Consider the following 15,898-nt stretch of genomic DNA (forward strand, 5'->3'; position numbering starts at 1 on the left):
ACAAACACTACCACGGTTTCTGTAAAACGAAACCAACACAAGTCTTCCTAGCCTCCTAGGAAATCGACGGTGTTTCAGTCTCGCCGTGGCCAGACTTCCACTGAAATTTTCGCTCGTTCAGTTCCAGAAAATGTGACTGTTCCAGTGTATTTTGCAGTAAGCAAGCCAGTACCATGCCCGCTTGCCTGCACACAAATGCTGTTCCCACGGCGACCCAGATAAATCACATAAATGGTGTATTTTCTGGTATTCCGGCCACAGCCGATGGTGTTATGAGTGTATTGAAAATGCCTACAACCCAGGGCTCATTTCTACACACAAACACAGCCCGCAAAAATGCAGGTCTCGCACAAACAAAATCGCCTCATGTCGATTGTGCACTAAATGTAGTGAATGTGCCTACGTCTCAGTGCCCACAAACACTACACACCACATGTCCCACGGGTTCGGTGAAAACGAAACCAACACGCATTCAGTCAGCTCAGGCCGACGGTGTTTTTCAGTGCAGTAAATGTGCCCGCTGTCCTGCGCCCACATTCACTCACAGACATGTTAAGCCCCACGGGGCTCGCCCCGCTCTCTCTCCCTCAGCAAACTGCTATAAGGGTTTTGAGCGCGGCAAGGCTGCCCGCCGCGATCGGCGCGCCCCCCGCCTCACACACTGTAAACACAGTGTCTGCGTTACAGCACGCCGGAGCTCTCTTGCCGTCACTATGTCTCGGCCAGAGCCCAGATCTCATTCTACCCCTAGCTATTCACGCGAAAGTGTGGGCACAGCTTCCTGGGGTATCAGAATGGGTGCTGAACACTATAAATAGAGGCTATTCGCTACAGTTCGCTCGACGTCCCCGCCGTTATACGGCGCGCGTCGAGACGACGGTGGAAAACGAAGTATCTCATCTACTTCGAGCCGAGATAGCGAAACTACTGAGCAAAGGTGCTATAGAACCTTTATCTCAAGCTCAGAGCAAAGGGGGCCTACACAGCAGATATTTTCTGGTACCGAAAAAAGATGGAGGTCTCAGACCCATTTTAGATCTGCGACAGCTGAACAGAGCGCTTGTGAAGCGCCAGTTCAGAATGCTTACGACCAGGAAAATCCTCGCGCAAGTGCGCCACGGGGACTGGTTTATGTCAATAGATCTGAAAGACGCCTATTTCCAAATACAAATGGCGTCCCATCACAGGCGATTCTTGAGATTCGCTTTCGAGGGCCAGGCATATCAATACACAGTCCTGCCGTTCGGCCTGTCCCTAGCACCTCGTACATTTACGAAGTGCATGGACGCGGCGCTCGCACCCCTGAGACTTCAGGGCATGCGAGTCCTGAACTACTTGGACGATTGGCTGATTCTAGCTCGATCACGATTGGAGCTCATAGAACACAGGGCCGCATTACTCGAGCACCTCGAGGAGCTGGGCCTCACAGTCAATTGGGCGAAGAGCTCACTGTCTCCCAGTCAGAAAATTTCCTTTCTGGGAACCGTGTTGGACTCGCTGTCCATGACAGCACGCCTGTCACCAGAGCGCGGGCTAAATATTCAGCGTGGCGCGAAATCCTTCCGCCACGGCGCGATAGTTCCGCTCAAAAGGTTTCAGAAAATGCTGGGGCTGATGGCCTCAGCAGCCTCTGTACTCCAGTTGGGCTTGCTCCGCATGCGCCCACTGCAGATGTTGTTGAAAGCGCGGGTTCCACCCAGGGCATGGACAGCGGATCTGTTTCGCCTCAGGGTCGACCTTCAGTGTGTTTCAGCTCTGGAACCTTGGAAAATAACCGACTGGTATCAGTCAGGTGTGAGTCTGGGGACCGCTTCGAGTGTGAAGGTGGTGTCTACGGACGCCTCCACCTCGGGGTGGGGAGCGCTGCTCGAGGGCAGACCGCTAGCTGGCCTGTGGTCAGAACGGGAAAAGCTCCTTCACACAAACTGCTTGGAGATGATAGCAGTCGACAAAGCGCTACGGCGTTTTTGTCCCCAGGTAACAGGCCACCACGTCTTGGTCCGGTCGGACAACATGTCAGTGGTGGCATACATAAATCGCCAGGGCGGCGTCAGGTCACGAAACCTTCACAGGCTGACGGAACGCCTCCTGGTCTGGGCTCAGCACAACCTGCTCTCACTGAGAGCAGCGCACGTGCCTGGTCACCTGAATGTGGGACCAGACAGACTGTCCAGGAACAATGTTCCAGCAGGGGAATGGTCGCTGCACCCGCAGACGGTCCAGCTGCTGTGGAAAACGTTCGGCAGAGCACAGGTGGACCTATTCGCGTCCCACGAAAACGCTCATTGCCCGGAGTTTTTCTCGAAAAGCAAGGACGCGCTGGCTCATGCTTGGCCCCGCTGCCCCATATATGCTTTTCCTCCTGTCTCGCTCCTGCCTCAGGTGTTGGAACGAATCAGGGAGAACGGATGCCCAGTGCTGCTCGTAGCTCCGCTCTGGACAAACCAGACGTGGTTCCCTGCCCTGATGCAGCTGACCAGCACTGCCCCATGGCCTGTATCATTGAGGAGAGACCTCCTCTCTCAGGCGGAGGGCTCGATTTGGCACCCTCGCCCGGAGTTGTGGTCCCTGCACGCATGGGCCATCAACGGGTACCCGCTAGCCTCCCAGAAGGAGTGTTAAACACGATCGCGCAGGCTAGAGCTCCGTCTACCAGGCGGCTCTACTCCTCGAAATGGTCTGTTTTCTCTGCATGGTGTCAAGCCCAGAGCTTTTCACCTGTGGAATGCGGGGTTTTGGAAGTGCTTTCCTTCCTTCAAGAGCTACTGGATAAGGGCAGGACCCCATCCACGCTCAAAGTATATGTGGCGGCCATAGCAACGTTTGCAAAACCGGTGTCTGGCCAGTCGCTGGGGAAAAACGACTTAGTCGTGCGTTTCCTTAGGGGAGCTCGGAGGCTGAACCCTCCCAGGCCCCCTTCAGTCCCGACGTGGGACCTTTCCACGGTCCTGGAGGCCATGAAAGGCGCCCCGTTCGAGCCAATCCAGCTGGTGGACATGAAACACCTGTCGTTCAAAACAGTGTTTCTCATGGCTCTCGCTTCAGTGAAGCGCATAGGGGACTTACAGGCGCTTTCAGTAAGCGCGTCGTGTATGGAGTTTGGGCCTAATGACTCGAAGGTCATTCTCAAACCAAAGCACGGGTATGTCCCGAAATCCCTCAATACACCGTTCAGGGCCCAGGTAATTTCCCTGTCCGCCCTTCCGGTTCTCAGTGAGGAGGAGGATGCGAGTCTCCTTTGCCCCGTCAGGGCATTGAGAGCTTATGTGTCACGCTCGTCTGTTTTCAGACAGACGGAGCAGCTTTTTGTTTTGTTTGGCGGGCGTTCCAAGGGACTCGCCGCCTCAAAACAGAGCCTATCCAGATGGATAGTGGATGCCATTCCGCTCGCTTACTCTGCGAAGGGCCTACAGTGCCCCTTGGGTGTCAGAGCGCACTCCACGAGAGGCGTGGCCTCTTCGTGGGCGTGGTCGAGCGGGGTTTCCCTGCAAGATATCTGTACGGCCGCGGGCTGGGCCTCGCCGTCTACATTTATAAAATACTATAACCTGGAGGTACCCGCCTTACAAGCTAAGCTTTTGGCGGTCTAAAATTCAGTGCTATCTGCCCCGCTGTGCGGCCCAGATGCTGAGTTTACTGCAGCCCCATGAGTGTTGACACACGTATGGCCACCCAGATCAGGCTGAAAGCTTTCACCCTGGCTGCGCGTTTTATTGTCATATGATAGCCCCGCTGGGTGCTTTTTTATAGGGAATGACGCTTCCAGCCTCTCTTCCTCCACTCTATGTGAGTTTATGGTGATTATGCACTACATGAGCCCTGGGCTTCGGCCCCCGGGACTTTGGTGTTGGATCCCTGTACGCAAGGCGTGTTGCATTGTGTTCCCCTAGCGTAAGCTATTACGCAGTACGAGAGATACTCTCGTAAGAGAACGTACTAGGTTACTAACGTAACCTCGGTTCTCTCTAGAGAGGGAACGAGTACTGCGTATCTTGCCGTGCTTGGAATACGCTCTGGTTCGCTTCAGCGATAAAAAACAGCTTGTACCAGCCTAACGAGCATATTTATAGGGTGAGACCACGCCCCTTCTGGCGGGACGTGACGATATGGGCGCGAATTGCCCCCATTGGTCATTACGTCACGCAGAGTCTCTCTCGATAGGCTGCTGCATTTGCTGCAGAGCAACCAATAGGCGCGCGAGCTGTTTCGCCTATGTCTGCTTGCTGCTGCAAAGCGTTTTACATTAATAAAAAATTAAGGATAATTTTTGGCTTCAATATCTCGTGGAAAAGAGTTTTTCCCCTAGCGTAAGCTATTACGCAGTACTCGTTCCCTCTCTAGAGAGAACCGAGGTTACGTTAGTAACCGAGTACGTTCCCGCTCACCATCTCAGAGTCCGACAGGTGCTTTCTAAAAAATCAGTATCCTTGAGCCCTATTCGGATGGGACAAGTTTTCTAAACGACGTTTGAGTTACAATTCTTATCACTTTACGTCTGTGATTTCATGTACTGATTCGGATGGGACTAACATCTCCGTGTTTATTGCAGAAGTGAGAGTGTGTGTTTTGGCCGTTACAGATGGTCATGTGCTGTGTGCGCGTCACGTACAGTATATGTTTTTTTACTCTATTATTAGTTGAGATGATTTTAAAACATTTAAGAAAACTTCACACGTTTATAGCAGTGGCTGTTTATAATAAATAAGTGAGCAGAGAAATCTAGACAAGTATCCTACTTTTACCCGACACTGATATTCAAATGGGAAGTCTTCACAGTTTCCACGATTTGGCTCAATTTATTAATTGTATGTGTTATTTCGTCGGACACCATCCATATTGAAACTAAATTAAAGCATGCTGAAGATTGGTGTGCAGACGGTAGCTCAGGTAGGTCAAAAACACGAGGAGAAGCGTTAGGATAATACAACATCAGCAATCACAGACTTTAGCATTCGGACGGGATTAGATTTTTCAGATGACCATTGAGTTTGCCAAAAAACAGAAGGTAATTTGCGCTGGAATATTTACAGAGGTTTTGTGAGAAAAACAAAGACTTTGCAATTTTAATCCCGTCCAAATCTGCCAAGTTCTAACGACCCCCTGGAAAACTAATCCCATCCAAATAGGGCTTTAGAAATGCTTTGAACAACTCACAACATCAGTGGAGAAAGGCATAGTTCATCATAACATCATAATATATACATCATATACACAATTCACCCGCTATATTGCTGAATGTACCCAATGTTTCATATCAACAGAAAAATATACCAGTGTTACGGTCCCTAACATAAATGTTTAGGAGTCAAGGAACACAAAACATAAGAGATGGACAATGACTAGCGTGTTCCAAATAAAGTATTTATCACAACACAAAAGTAACCAAAAATGAGAGACTGGGAACCTGGCTTTTCTTGAGACTCCAGTGCTTCGCAGCATAGTTATGATGATATGCTAAAGCCCACCGGCACATTAACATGATTGGTTACAAGATACTTTGTGACGCAAGAAACACCGCCAATTTCAAACCGCGTTTGACTCTTTTTTTTCCATTGCAGATTTAAGGAGAAAATACTCAGCAATGGTGAGTACTTATGAATTTGCACATGGTTTGTCTTAAAACATTAAAAACACCACAGACATATAAACGTTGATTTTGAACAATACTGCTGTTAAGTGCTACTGAAGGAATAATTAAAAATTGTGGAACACAAAAGGAGCTGGTTTGTGATGATTGTCACAACTAGTCTCTCAAAAAGGACAACAAGTTACAATTAAATTGTCCATTCAACTTCTCTCGTAAAGTCATATAACAGCTGTGTGCGGAACAGTTTGAAATGGTCGTTAAAATCTTGCGTTCATGCATCAAAATGTAGCGAATCAATACCTTCAGGAACATCTTGGTATGCAAAAAAGCTGATCGCACTCAGTCAAATAAGGAGAGCAAACTGTATAGAACATAGGTTCTAACATGTTTTGTCTATATGCCAGGTTCAATTTGGCAGATGTGAGATTTTAATTTCTCTAAAATATGGGTTCTCATAACTTGAAAACAACAGGCCTAAGCTATACTACAAATTAAAGAATGAACAAAGCCATCAAAATGGACTAGCTTTAAAAGTTTTAGTCCTACACTATTACTAAACGTATATAAGGGATGTCCATGCTCGGATATTTAACTGCATGTTATTTCAGTTTAAAACGCTTTGAAATGCCCCTGAGGCCAAGCAGTCAATGAATCGGCTGATGTGAATCCCTGGCGATCCCCTAATTTTCCCACAACTCCCTGTGAAGGACAGTGAATGCTTTTGGCAGTCAATACTGAAACTGACAACACACCTCAGCGAGGTGTTATTTCAGCTTTGAGAGCTTCACAAATATAACATCATTCTGCAAATAAAAGCCTAGCGTGCCACTAGAGACAGGCGTGATGTTGAGGTCTTTTGAAGCAAAGCCACTCACCAACACAAGACAGAATTATCGCCTGTATCCTCTTGTAAATATTGCATCTGAACATCTACGCTGATTATCTATATTGGGGCATAGCTGATGCGTGTCTGATTAAAAGGCAGCGCAGGAAACTCATTCCGAAGGCACAGGAACCCAATTAAGATGCTGCTTTGCTGCAGAGCTCATCATTTAGTCCACGATTCCCTGGTGAATCCACATTAACAACCAAAACTCTTCAGAGGAACGGGTCTATATCCTGCCACTAAAGCAAAGCAATCTTTGACTCACTCTTTCTCCCTCAGAAACCATTTCATGGGCGTCTATAATGAATGCTTCAGTTCACACAAAGTCAAAGGAAATCGTTACCTCATGTTTGATGCTGAGACCTTTTAAATTTCATCAACATGTTTAAAACATTTGTAATTCATAGCACTTTAATTCTTAAATGCATAAATATAAACTGAGCAGCTTATCAGAGTCAAAGATTTGTCACAGAATCTTTTTCAACAGCTGAAGAGAGACATTTTCTTTATCGGAGCAACAATGACTGCCAGTCAAATCTTTGAGACAAAAGTCCGAGACCACTAGTGAAAAATGTTTCTATTTAAAAAAAAATCTATTACTAAAAAAAAAATTGCAAATTATCAGCAATTCCATTGAGGGGGAAAATAATTAAAATCATTATATATATACATATATATTATTTGATTTTCTTCTCTTTTTATGTCTTAGCATTTGATTTGTCCCCTTTCCCAGACTTACAGACTTTTGTACTTATATCATACCATGATATTGAATAATTAGGTTTTGAGCACCGATGGTGCGAGGAATTGCTCCGTTTATTTCCATATATATTTTTGGCAAATAATGGCAATTACACAGAACTTTAAAGAATATCATATTACACAGCCATTACTTATATTAAATAATATAATTTACACACCAATTACTTATTAAATGTAATTTATTCCTGTGATGGCAAAGCTGAATTTTCAGCACCCACTCCAGTCTTCAATGTCACATGATCCTTCAGAAATCATTCTAATATGCTGATTTGGTGCTCAGGGAACATTTATTTCATTTTCATTTTATCAATGTTGAAAACAGTTGAGCTGCTTAATATTTTTGAGGAAACTGTGATTCTTTCTTGATTCTTTAATAAACAAAGTACAAAAGAACAGCATTTACTTACCATCACTTTTTGATCAATTTAACACATCCTTGCTGAATAAATGCATTTCAAAAACCCACAAAAAAAAAAATCATACTGACCCCAAACTTTTTGAACGGTAGTGTAAATACACATTCATATAGAGATTATCAAATCTGACTGTGTTGAAAGAGGTCTGTCTGACACAAGGGTGTCAAGTTATGTCAGAGATGACATAATCCTGAGGAGTGTGATATCCTGTACCTAAAAACCCAAATCCTTCTGAAACGATCAACAAATGAACACAAGCAATATATGAGCCCAAAGGGAAATGCACATTTGATAGCATTTTCAAAAGGCACACTGAAATATCCCAAAATTGGCACAACACATTTATTTGATGCGTTTTGTATTATGTTAAGGTTATAGGGTCAAATGATACATCTCTACTGTTGGTAATTTTGGTGGTCATATTAAGTGGCTTCCATGGGGACCGTTGGGAGGGTCCCATAATGTATGATCACTTTTCACGTCATCGTGAGGACGTTTAGTCTGCAGAAAGCAAAACCCGACCCAAAACTGCCCATGAAAACACTCCGATCACAAACTTTGGGAAACCTCATTACTCCACCTTTGGCAAGTCACTGCGTCTCTATTTCACAAACAAACATGAAGTGCTGACATCATCATACAGACGCTGTCACTGTCACCTCAGAGATATGAACACACGCACACACTACTGCAAAAAACACACAGCCTGAATCTCCACGTCGCCCCCTAGTTGACATCAGCTTCTCTAAAGATGACCCACTTAATAAGAGCTGACAGCTGTGTCATCTCTCCACTAAAGAGCGTCTCACGTCGCTGACATGTGCCTTCAGCAGCTGAAGTGATGTCAGGATCTGAGCTGTGAAGAAATCTGAGGCAGCACTGGATCTGAAATCCTTTTAGACACTCCGGATTCCAGTTTCCCCAAGGATTTGTTTCCATTAAAAAAAGCCCACACCCTAATCTGAAGTAAGTTCAAACATTACATTCCAAGAGATATCAGGCCCAAAAAGACCTATGATACATTAAGAAAAAAAAAAAAAACTACTGCCACAAGGGTAAACAAACAATTGATGATGCTGATTGATTGCCAAGCTAAACTACTAAACCTAATTGTTTAAAAAGCATTGTATTAAAAGGTGTATTCAAATCCCTGATTTTTTTATTCCCTTAAATGCTTTTTCGTAATTACTTCATTTCTTCAAAAGTATATACAGACTGTTTTTGTCAATTTCAGTCCAAGATGTTTAAAATAATGATTTCTTTAAAAAGAAAAAAACTTGCAAACGTTGGCATATAGCGCAACGGTGTGTACTTTTTCAGCAGCCTGGGTTCAAGAAGAATTGAATACACATACTATACATTTTCTCTACAGGCATTTCAAAATAAAAAAAATCCTCAAACCTCGAACCAAAACAAACATGAGATTAATCGCAACATTTGGCTTGCTGCAAAAACTATTTGAATTTTTTTTTTATATGGGTACAAGATTATGTACGCTTGTTACACAGCAACAGCGAGTTCTTTGATTGCTGGATCTCACTTCAGGATCATTAGCACTGTAGGTCTTCACTGTGAATTTGGAAATATTGGGAACAATTTTTGAATGTTTAAATCAGTGCCTTGTGGCTTTTACAAAATCAATTTTGAAGTTCATGATTGGTCTATCTTCAAAGCTACATTATCTCTAAAACTTCTCTTTGGAGAAATTTTTACTTGTAGAATTACTTCAGTAAAACCAAATTAGTTGTTATAACAGGTAAAAGGACTACACAACGGTGGGTGTGTGTGTGCGTTTTCTTGCCTTTCTCGATGCAGCTGAGCGCCAGGTTGAAGAGCAGTGGGGATCTCTCCTCTAGTATCTGCTGATGTAGAGTGACATATCGCAGGGTCCACCAGGGAAGCAGCTATTTACACGCACGCAAACAGAGAGATGTGACAAGTTACATTTATGCTACCTTTCAAAATTGTATGGTTGGTAGGATTTAATGTTTTTGAAAGAAGTCTTTTGTTTGCTCACCAAGGCTGCATTTTTTGGATCAAAAATACAGTAAAACAGAAACATTGTGGAGTATTACAATTTAAAGGGGTCACAATGCCATTTTTGTACAAGTTAATATGAATGTTTAGGGTCCAAATGAAAACTTTGTAATATACTTTTATTAAAAATTCTCATTAGTATTTTAAGAAAACACTAATTTTACCTGGTCAAAAACAGCTCTGTTTTCAGCACGCCGTTTCAGTGCATATGACTTTAAATGATAATGAGCTTCGCTCTTTTCTTTAAAAAGAAGCAAAACAAGAGAACCTGGCTTCATACTGAGTGTGCAAACAAGACAGCACAGAGAGCAGTAATGTTCAGAATGAAACATTTATTTATGTATTTGCACACAACACAAACATTAAATCTGTATGCTGGTGTATCTACCCTATAAATGACCAGAATCAGAGTTTGTGTATTCGTTTGTTCTCGCACTAATGAAACAACGTTCTGGAACATGAGGCAGTGGGGGGCGTGAGACATACTGCGCCTCTCTTTCTCTCAACTAATCGCAGCACAAACATTTTCATCCCTGGCCTGTGCTTGTAGTTGCACAAGACGGGGAAATAATAAATATATAAATGCATTAGTTACGCCCGTCTTACCACATAAATATTCACAGAAAGAAAGAAAAAAGACAGTACGGCATGTGTAATGTCTTCATCACAGACCGTTAAAATACTATAAAAGACTGTGGACACTGTACATATTGAACAAAGCTTATTTTCCCAGCAATTTAATAAGAGACTGCAGGATTTTAAGGCTCTAATTTACTGCTTTGAGAAAGAGAGAACAGTGAGATTCATGACTTCATCCTGAGAGTCACATATCACACACACACAAAATGTGTGTTTGTGCACACATGAATAATAATCCTATTCTGACTGACAACCTGAAACGTGGACACTTCAGTCAAGAACTATAGCATCAATAATACTGGTGATGACATTCGGTGTGGAAGTGCTTTTTCCGCTCCTGTGGAAGTGGGTCATATAACTTTACAATTAGCACTATTAATGCCCATACTGCACCTGTCAATGCAAAGGTAGCTGGAATGTTACTTTTCTATCTGTAGCTTTAGAAGAGAACTGAATTTTTGCCACATAGTAGATGCCATTTGCTATTTACATTTTAAATTTGTGGTCTGACCCTCACAAAAAAAAAAAAAGCTAAACCTTTAGGGCTTATACAGAATGAATCATTTATGATTTATTACTTTTTTTTAGCTTGACGGTAGGGGTGTGCGATATCACGGTTTTTGATCGTGGACGATTAAAATGTCTCCACGATCTGCTTTTGAAGAAATATTGTAGTATCGTGCATTTTATCAGTTGCAGTTCTGGCGCCGAGCTCCGTCTCAACATACAACAAATGTTAACGCAGAGGAACGGGACACTGCAGTTCACAGAAGTTCATTATTTGCATGTGCTTTAAAGCCTTGCTGGTTAAACATGTAATTCACGTGCTGATGCGCTGTTCTGACGTGTGCTTTCTGAGCGCATACACCCGAAGCACACGGCACTAAAATATCGAAAGCCAAATGGTTCAGAATTCACGTGGATTTGATCGCCGTCTAAATATTAAAACGCCGTCTTCATAACGCCGCCAGGCATTAAATAAGCGCCGTCAGGCGATAAGTTAACGTCACACGCCGCCACGCGTTAAAATAACGCCACTCGCCGATAGATGTTAAATTGACGCCACACGCCACTCAAAATGCAGATTTGTGAGCTCATCTACATGGCCCCTCCTATTCTGAGTTTGAGGACTCTACGGCAAGTCGGAGAAGACAATCCTGTTTGGAAGAGCGCGAAAATTAATGACTTAATTTTCATTTTTGGGTGAACTAACCCTTTAAATTGGGCCGGGGCCCTCCGGGGCTCAGCCCCGGCACATAAGCCTGCTCGTTTACAGTCAGTTGCCTACTGGAAATTATTTCACATAAAATTTGATGAAAGTGATGCTTTTGAAAACATATTTCTGGCAATAAATGAAAGATTTTTGAAATGGCATGTCTATTTTGTCTCGGCGAAGCTGAGATGAGAACAATCGGAACACGTCCGTATTCTTGTTCAGCTGCTTAATCTCGTTGTCAGTCGACCATGATCGCGCACGCGCATCTAGGTGACACGGATAAATGTACGCAGCAATATATAATGAATATTCCTCGGAGATCTGTAGTTGTTCCAGAAATGTACAAAAAGTGCCCTGGCCTTGAATGACAAGGTAAGGAAAATAAAACAAAATTAAAATTAAATAACAGACTAGGTTGACCATGTGATTTTTCTCAGGAGATGTTTTGAGCATTTTACTTCAGACACCGGATTATCAGCAAACTGCCAAGAGAACTGCTTGTCAAAATAAACTAGCAATCTATTCAGTCAGCATATTTGTAGGCTATTTGATCTGTGTGAATTACAGAAATATAAGACTTGCTAGACCTACTTTTAGCTACCAAGCAACTTTTCCACAAGGATAGATTGATTTTATTTTTGTGACTTGTGCATATCTTGATTAGAAATTATGCAGAGTAGATGAGTGTGTGTGTGAGTGTGTGTGTGAGTGTGTGAGTGTGTGTGTGAGTGTGTGAGTGTGTGTGTGTGTGTGTGTGTGAGTGTGTGTGTGTGTGTGTGTGAGTGTGTGTGTGTGTGTGTGTGTGTGTGTGTGTGTGTGTGTGTGTGTGTGTGTGTGTGTGTGTGTGTGTGTGTGTGTGTGTGTGTGCGCGCGTGTGTTGTAGTAGTAAAGAGAGAGAATGGGAGAAGGAGTCCCTAGATTTCCCTTTATGCAATCCCTTAAATTCATTCATTAAATTATTTTTAAATTATAAATTAAATTATAATCAACCAAATCAACACGGGATGAGTAAATCAACTCATTGAGTGAGATAGGATTGAGTAAGCCGTTTGGCTTATTACTATTAATGTTGCTGTCTTCACGAAGTGCTGAAATGTCAATCACTATACAGTATCATCATGACATGGCCTAGTCAGGAAAAGAAGACCCAAAAGTGGGAATTTGAAGCAAATCAAACTTTATTTTTATGGGTTGCCTGTCTGAGTGTGCGACTCCCGGCCTAATGGTGTACCGCATTAGCCTAAATAATTCGTAACATTAAGCATTTAAGTTAACTGAAATAAAGCTAAAATTAGACTAAATAAAATGGGCATATTATGGGCATATACAGTATATTAATTTAAAAAAATAACGAAAATTAAAAATGTTGCCTTGCAGACTGAAATGAGCTGAATTTGAAGCTCTAAAATTATGAACTGGAAATAAAAACTTAAACTAAACTTATATATAGCTAAATTAACCTATATATAGGCCTAAATAATTAAATATAGCCTAAAATAAACGTAAATAGCTATTTTAAATTATTTATTTTTAAATGACAAAAGCAAATAACGAAATTGCTTCAAATTAAACTAAAATTACCACGAAAAATAAAACTAATTCAAAATCAAGATATAAATAAATAAGATATAAATAAATAAATACATAAAACTAAATTAAAAATAAAAATAACTGCAGGTCTCCGCAGTCACGTAGCCTAAATGAAAACTATGAAAGCCGTGTGACCGGCCAACTGATAAAAAAAAAGAAAAAAAAAAAGAATTTTTTTTTTTTAAAGAAATGATTACCTCTTATCTTCTGTCTCGTTAATAAAGTTTGATTTGGAACATATTCCTTCTTCATTTCCTGACAATGGCCATGTCATAATGATACAGCCTACATTTCAGCACTTCGTGAAGACAGCGAGTTATAATAAAGCGCTTAGAGATCGTGTGAATTGCACGTTCAGTTGAATTTGAGAACTTATATGCTAAACTTTACACTTACAGCTCTGATGTGAAAACCTGTCAAATAAAAATCTGGGCCCGTATTCCTAAAGAATCTTAATGCAAAAAGTAGCTCCTAGTGACAAAATTCTAAGAAAATTCTTAGAAATGTGGGCGTTTACTCCTAAAATTAAAGAAAAAATCCTAGTAAAGAAAAAAGTAATTCAGAAAGCATCTTAACCCTTAAAAGAAGTCTTAAGGTCAAAATTGTTAGGAGCACGGACAAGGACTTTTAAGAGGCTTAAGAGTTTTTTTAGCAGAGGAGAAAATGGCAGAAAGACGAAGAGGGGGAAGAAATGCATTGCAGACAATAGATGACAGTGAGTTAATGAGATGCTATAGATTAGATCGTGCAGGGATCATGTTTGTGACCGATTTTATTAGAGACACAATAACATCTCCGACACAGCGCAGGAATGGCATAGTGCCAGAAATGAAATCACTACTGTACATTAAGATATTTGGCATCTGGGAAAATGCATCAACGCAGCAGTGATGATTTGGGTCTGTCACAAACTTCTGTAAGCAGAGTGATCACAAACAATTACAGCACTTTCAGAACCTCTCATTGTGTCGCAGTTCATTTAGTTTCCACTGGACATTCCCACATTGCAGGCTCAAAAAAATGCATTTATGAATATAGCAGGCTTCCGCACAAGGAGGGGGAATGAACCGTAAATAATTTATTATTAACCGCTATAAGCTCCCACGTCTGCTTCTGTGCTGTGACACCCGACCTGATTTTCCTTTAAGGATGGCCTTGTGTTCATCCACTAACTGGGCTCACAGTAAACACTGTTCCTCTGTCCAGTTGAGCTTTCTTGTCCTTCTTGTTTTTTATTCCATGTTTGTTACATTAAAACCAACATTCAAACCACCACTTAAATAGACAGTGGAACAATTTTTATCATTCTAATCCAATCAAATACCTTATAGGAAATTAACAGTATGGTAAATAAAAAAAAGGATTTATATACACAAATATAATGTGTGTGTGTGTATGAGAATGGTCAAATAGGAAAAATTACGCATGTAATTTCAAAGTGAAGGCTTAGAATAGACCCTATACTTAAAATCACTCTTTTTTTCCTTCTTGGACAACCAACCAATCACAGTCTTCAAAAGATTGTGTCATTCATAGCAACGGGGTCAGCCCCGCCTCCTCACTAAGATAAAAGTTTTTGTCTTTTCCTTACTCAGAGTTGCTTTCAGATCGGTCCCGGATCACTCTTAAGCTAAGACTCCTACGTAAAAGTTAAGCTAAATTAAGAGTTTTCTAAAAGGATTCTTAGATTCTTTAGGAATACGGGCCCTGAAATTGAATGTTGAGATTTGCACTTGCAGAATCACAAACCTGCATTTCTGAATTTGAAATTATTATAAAATGTAAACTGCAAATTCCAAAAACAGGTCATTGCATGTGCTATAAAAGTAATATTTTTTCTGGAACATTTTTGCCTTGTGCTGGAAAGTGCATTTGTTTATATATCCGAGTTGATTTGGGCTCAAAACACGAAATGGGCAGAGAGTTAATGATGAAAGACATCAGGCCCTGGATTATCAGAGTATAAAAGGCGAGTGCAGTCATTTACAGTGTGTTTACACCGCAAAACAAATCCTCTCCTTGCCATTTTCGTGCGCTTCCAAACAGGATTGTCTTCTCCGACTTGCCGTAGAGTCCTCAAACTCAGAATAGGAGGGGCCATGTAGATGAGCTCACAAATCTGCAGTTTGAGTGGCGTCAATTTAACATCTATCGGCGAGTGGCGTTATTTTAACGCGTGGCGGCGTGTGACGTTAACTTATCGCCTAACGGCGCTTATTTAACGCCTGGCGGCGTTTTAATATTTAGACGGCGATCAAATCCACGCGAATTCTGAACCATTTGGCTTTCGATACTAAAAGCCTGTCTAACAGCGTCTGTTTACTGGACTACGTTATAAGTTATCTTTCGAGTCTTATTGCCCTAATATTGTCAAATACACACAAGGTTTACATAAACAAAGTTGGTTATGACTAAAGTGAAAGCAAACAGAAAAAAAATGAGAAAATCTGCTTGTCAAATGCGTGTATATTAGACGAGTCGCGTCCAGCTCTTAAAGCGACAGTAGCCAGTTAGTAAACAAGCTGCCTCTTGTCCTTAAAGAGCTAGTTCACCCAAAAATAAAAATTCTGTCATTATTTACTCACTCTAATGTTGTTCCAAACCTGTATTAATTTCTTTCTTCTGTTGAAAATAAAAGTTATTTGGAAGAATGTGGCTAACCAAACAGTTGCTGGTCCCCATTGACTTCCATAGTAGGAAAACATATACTATGGAAGTCACTGGAGTACAGCAACTGTTTGGTTACCCACATTCTTCCAAATAAC

General features: G+C 41.9%; 1 protein-coding gene across 1 annotated transcript in view; it reads right to left on the reverse strand.

The window, feature by feature from the left end:
- The window catches only part of LOC130070657 (tetratricopeptide repeat protein 27-like), a gene marked incomplete at its 3' end in the record, with an annotated part of 99,554 nt that overhangs the window by 67,476 nt on the left and 16,180 nt on the right, over positions 1-15,898 (reverse strand). Inside the window, exon 5 of the mRNA XM_056235133.1 lies at positions 9,453-9,555. Within this exon, the coding sequence (XP_056091108.1) occupies positions 9,453-9,555 (103 nt within the window). The remainder of the gene's footprint in view (positions 1-9,452; positions 9,556-15,898) is intronic.

This window comes from Rhinichthys klamathensis, unplaced genomic scaffold (assembly GCF_029890125.1).
Source record: "Rhinichthys klamathensis goyatoka isolate OS25496 unplaced genomic scaffold, OSU_Roscu_1.1 h1tg000412l_1, whole genome shotgun sequence".
Classification (NCBI taxonomy): domain Eukaryota; kingdom Metazoa; phylum Chordata; class Actinopteri; order Cypriniformes; family Leuciscidae; genus Rhinichthys; species Rhinichthys klamathensis.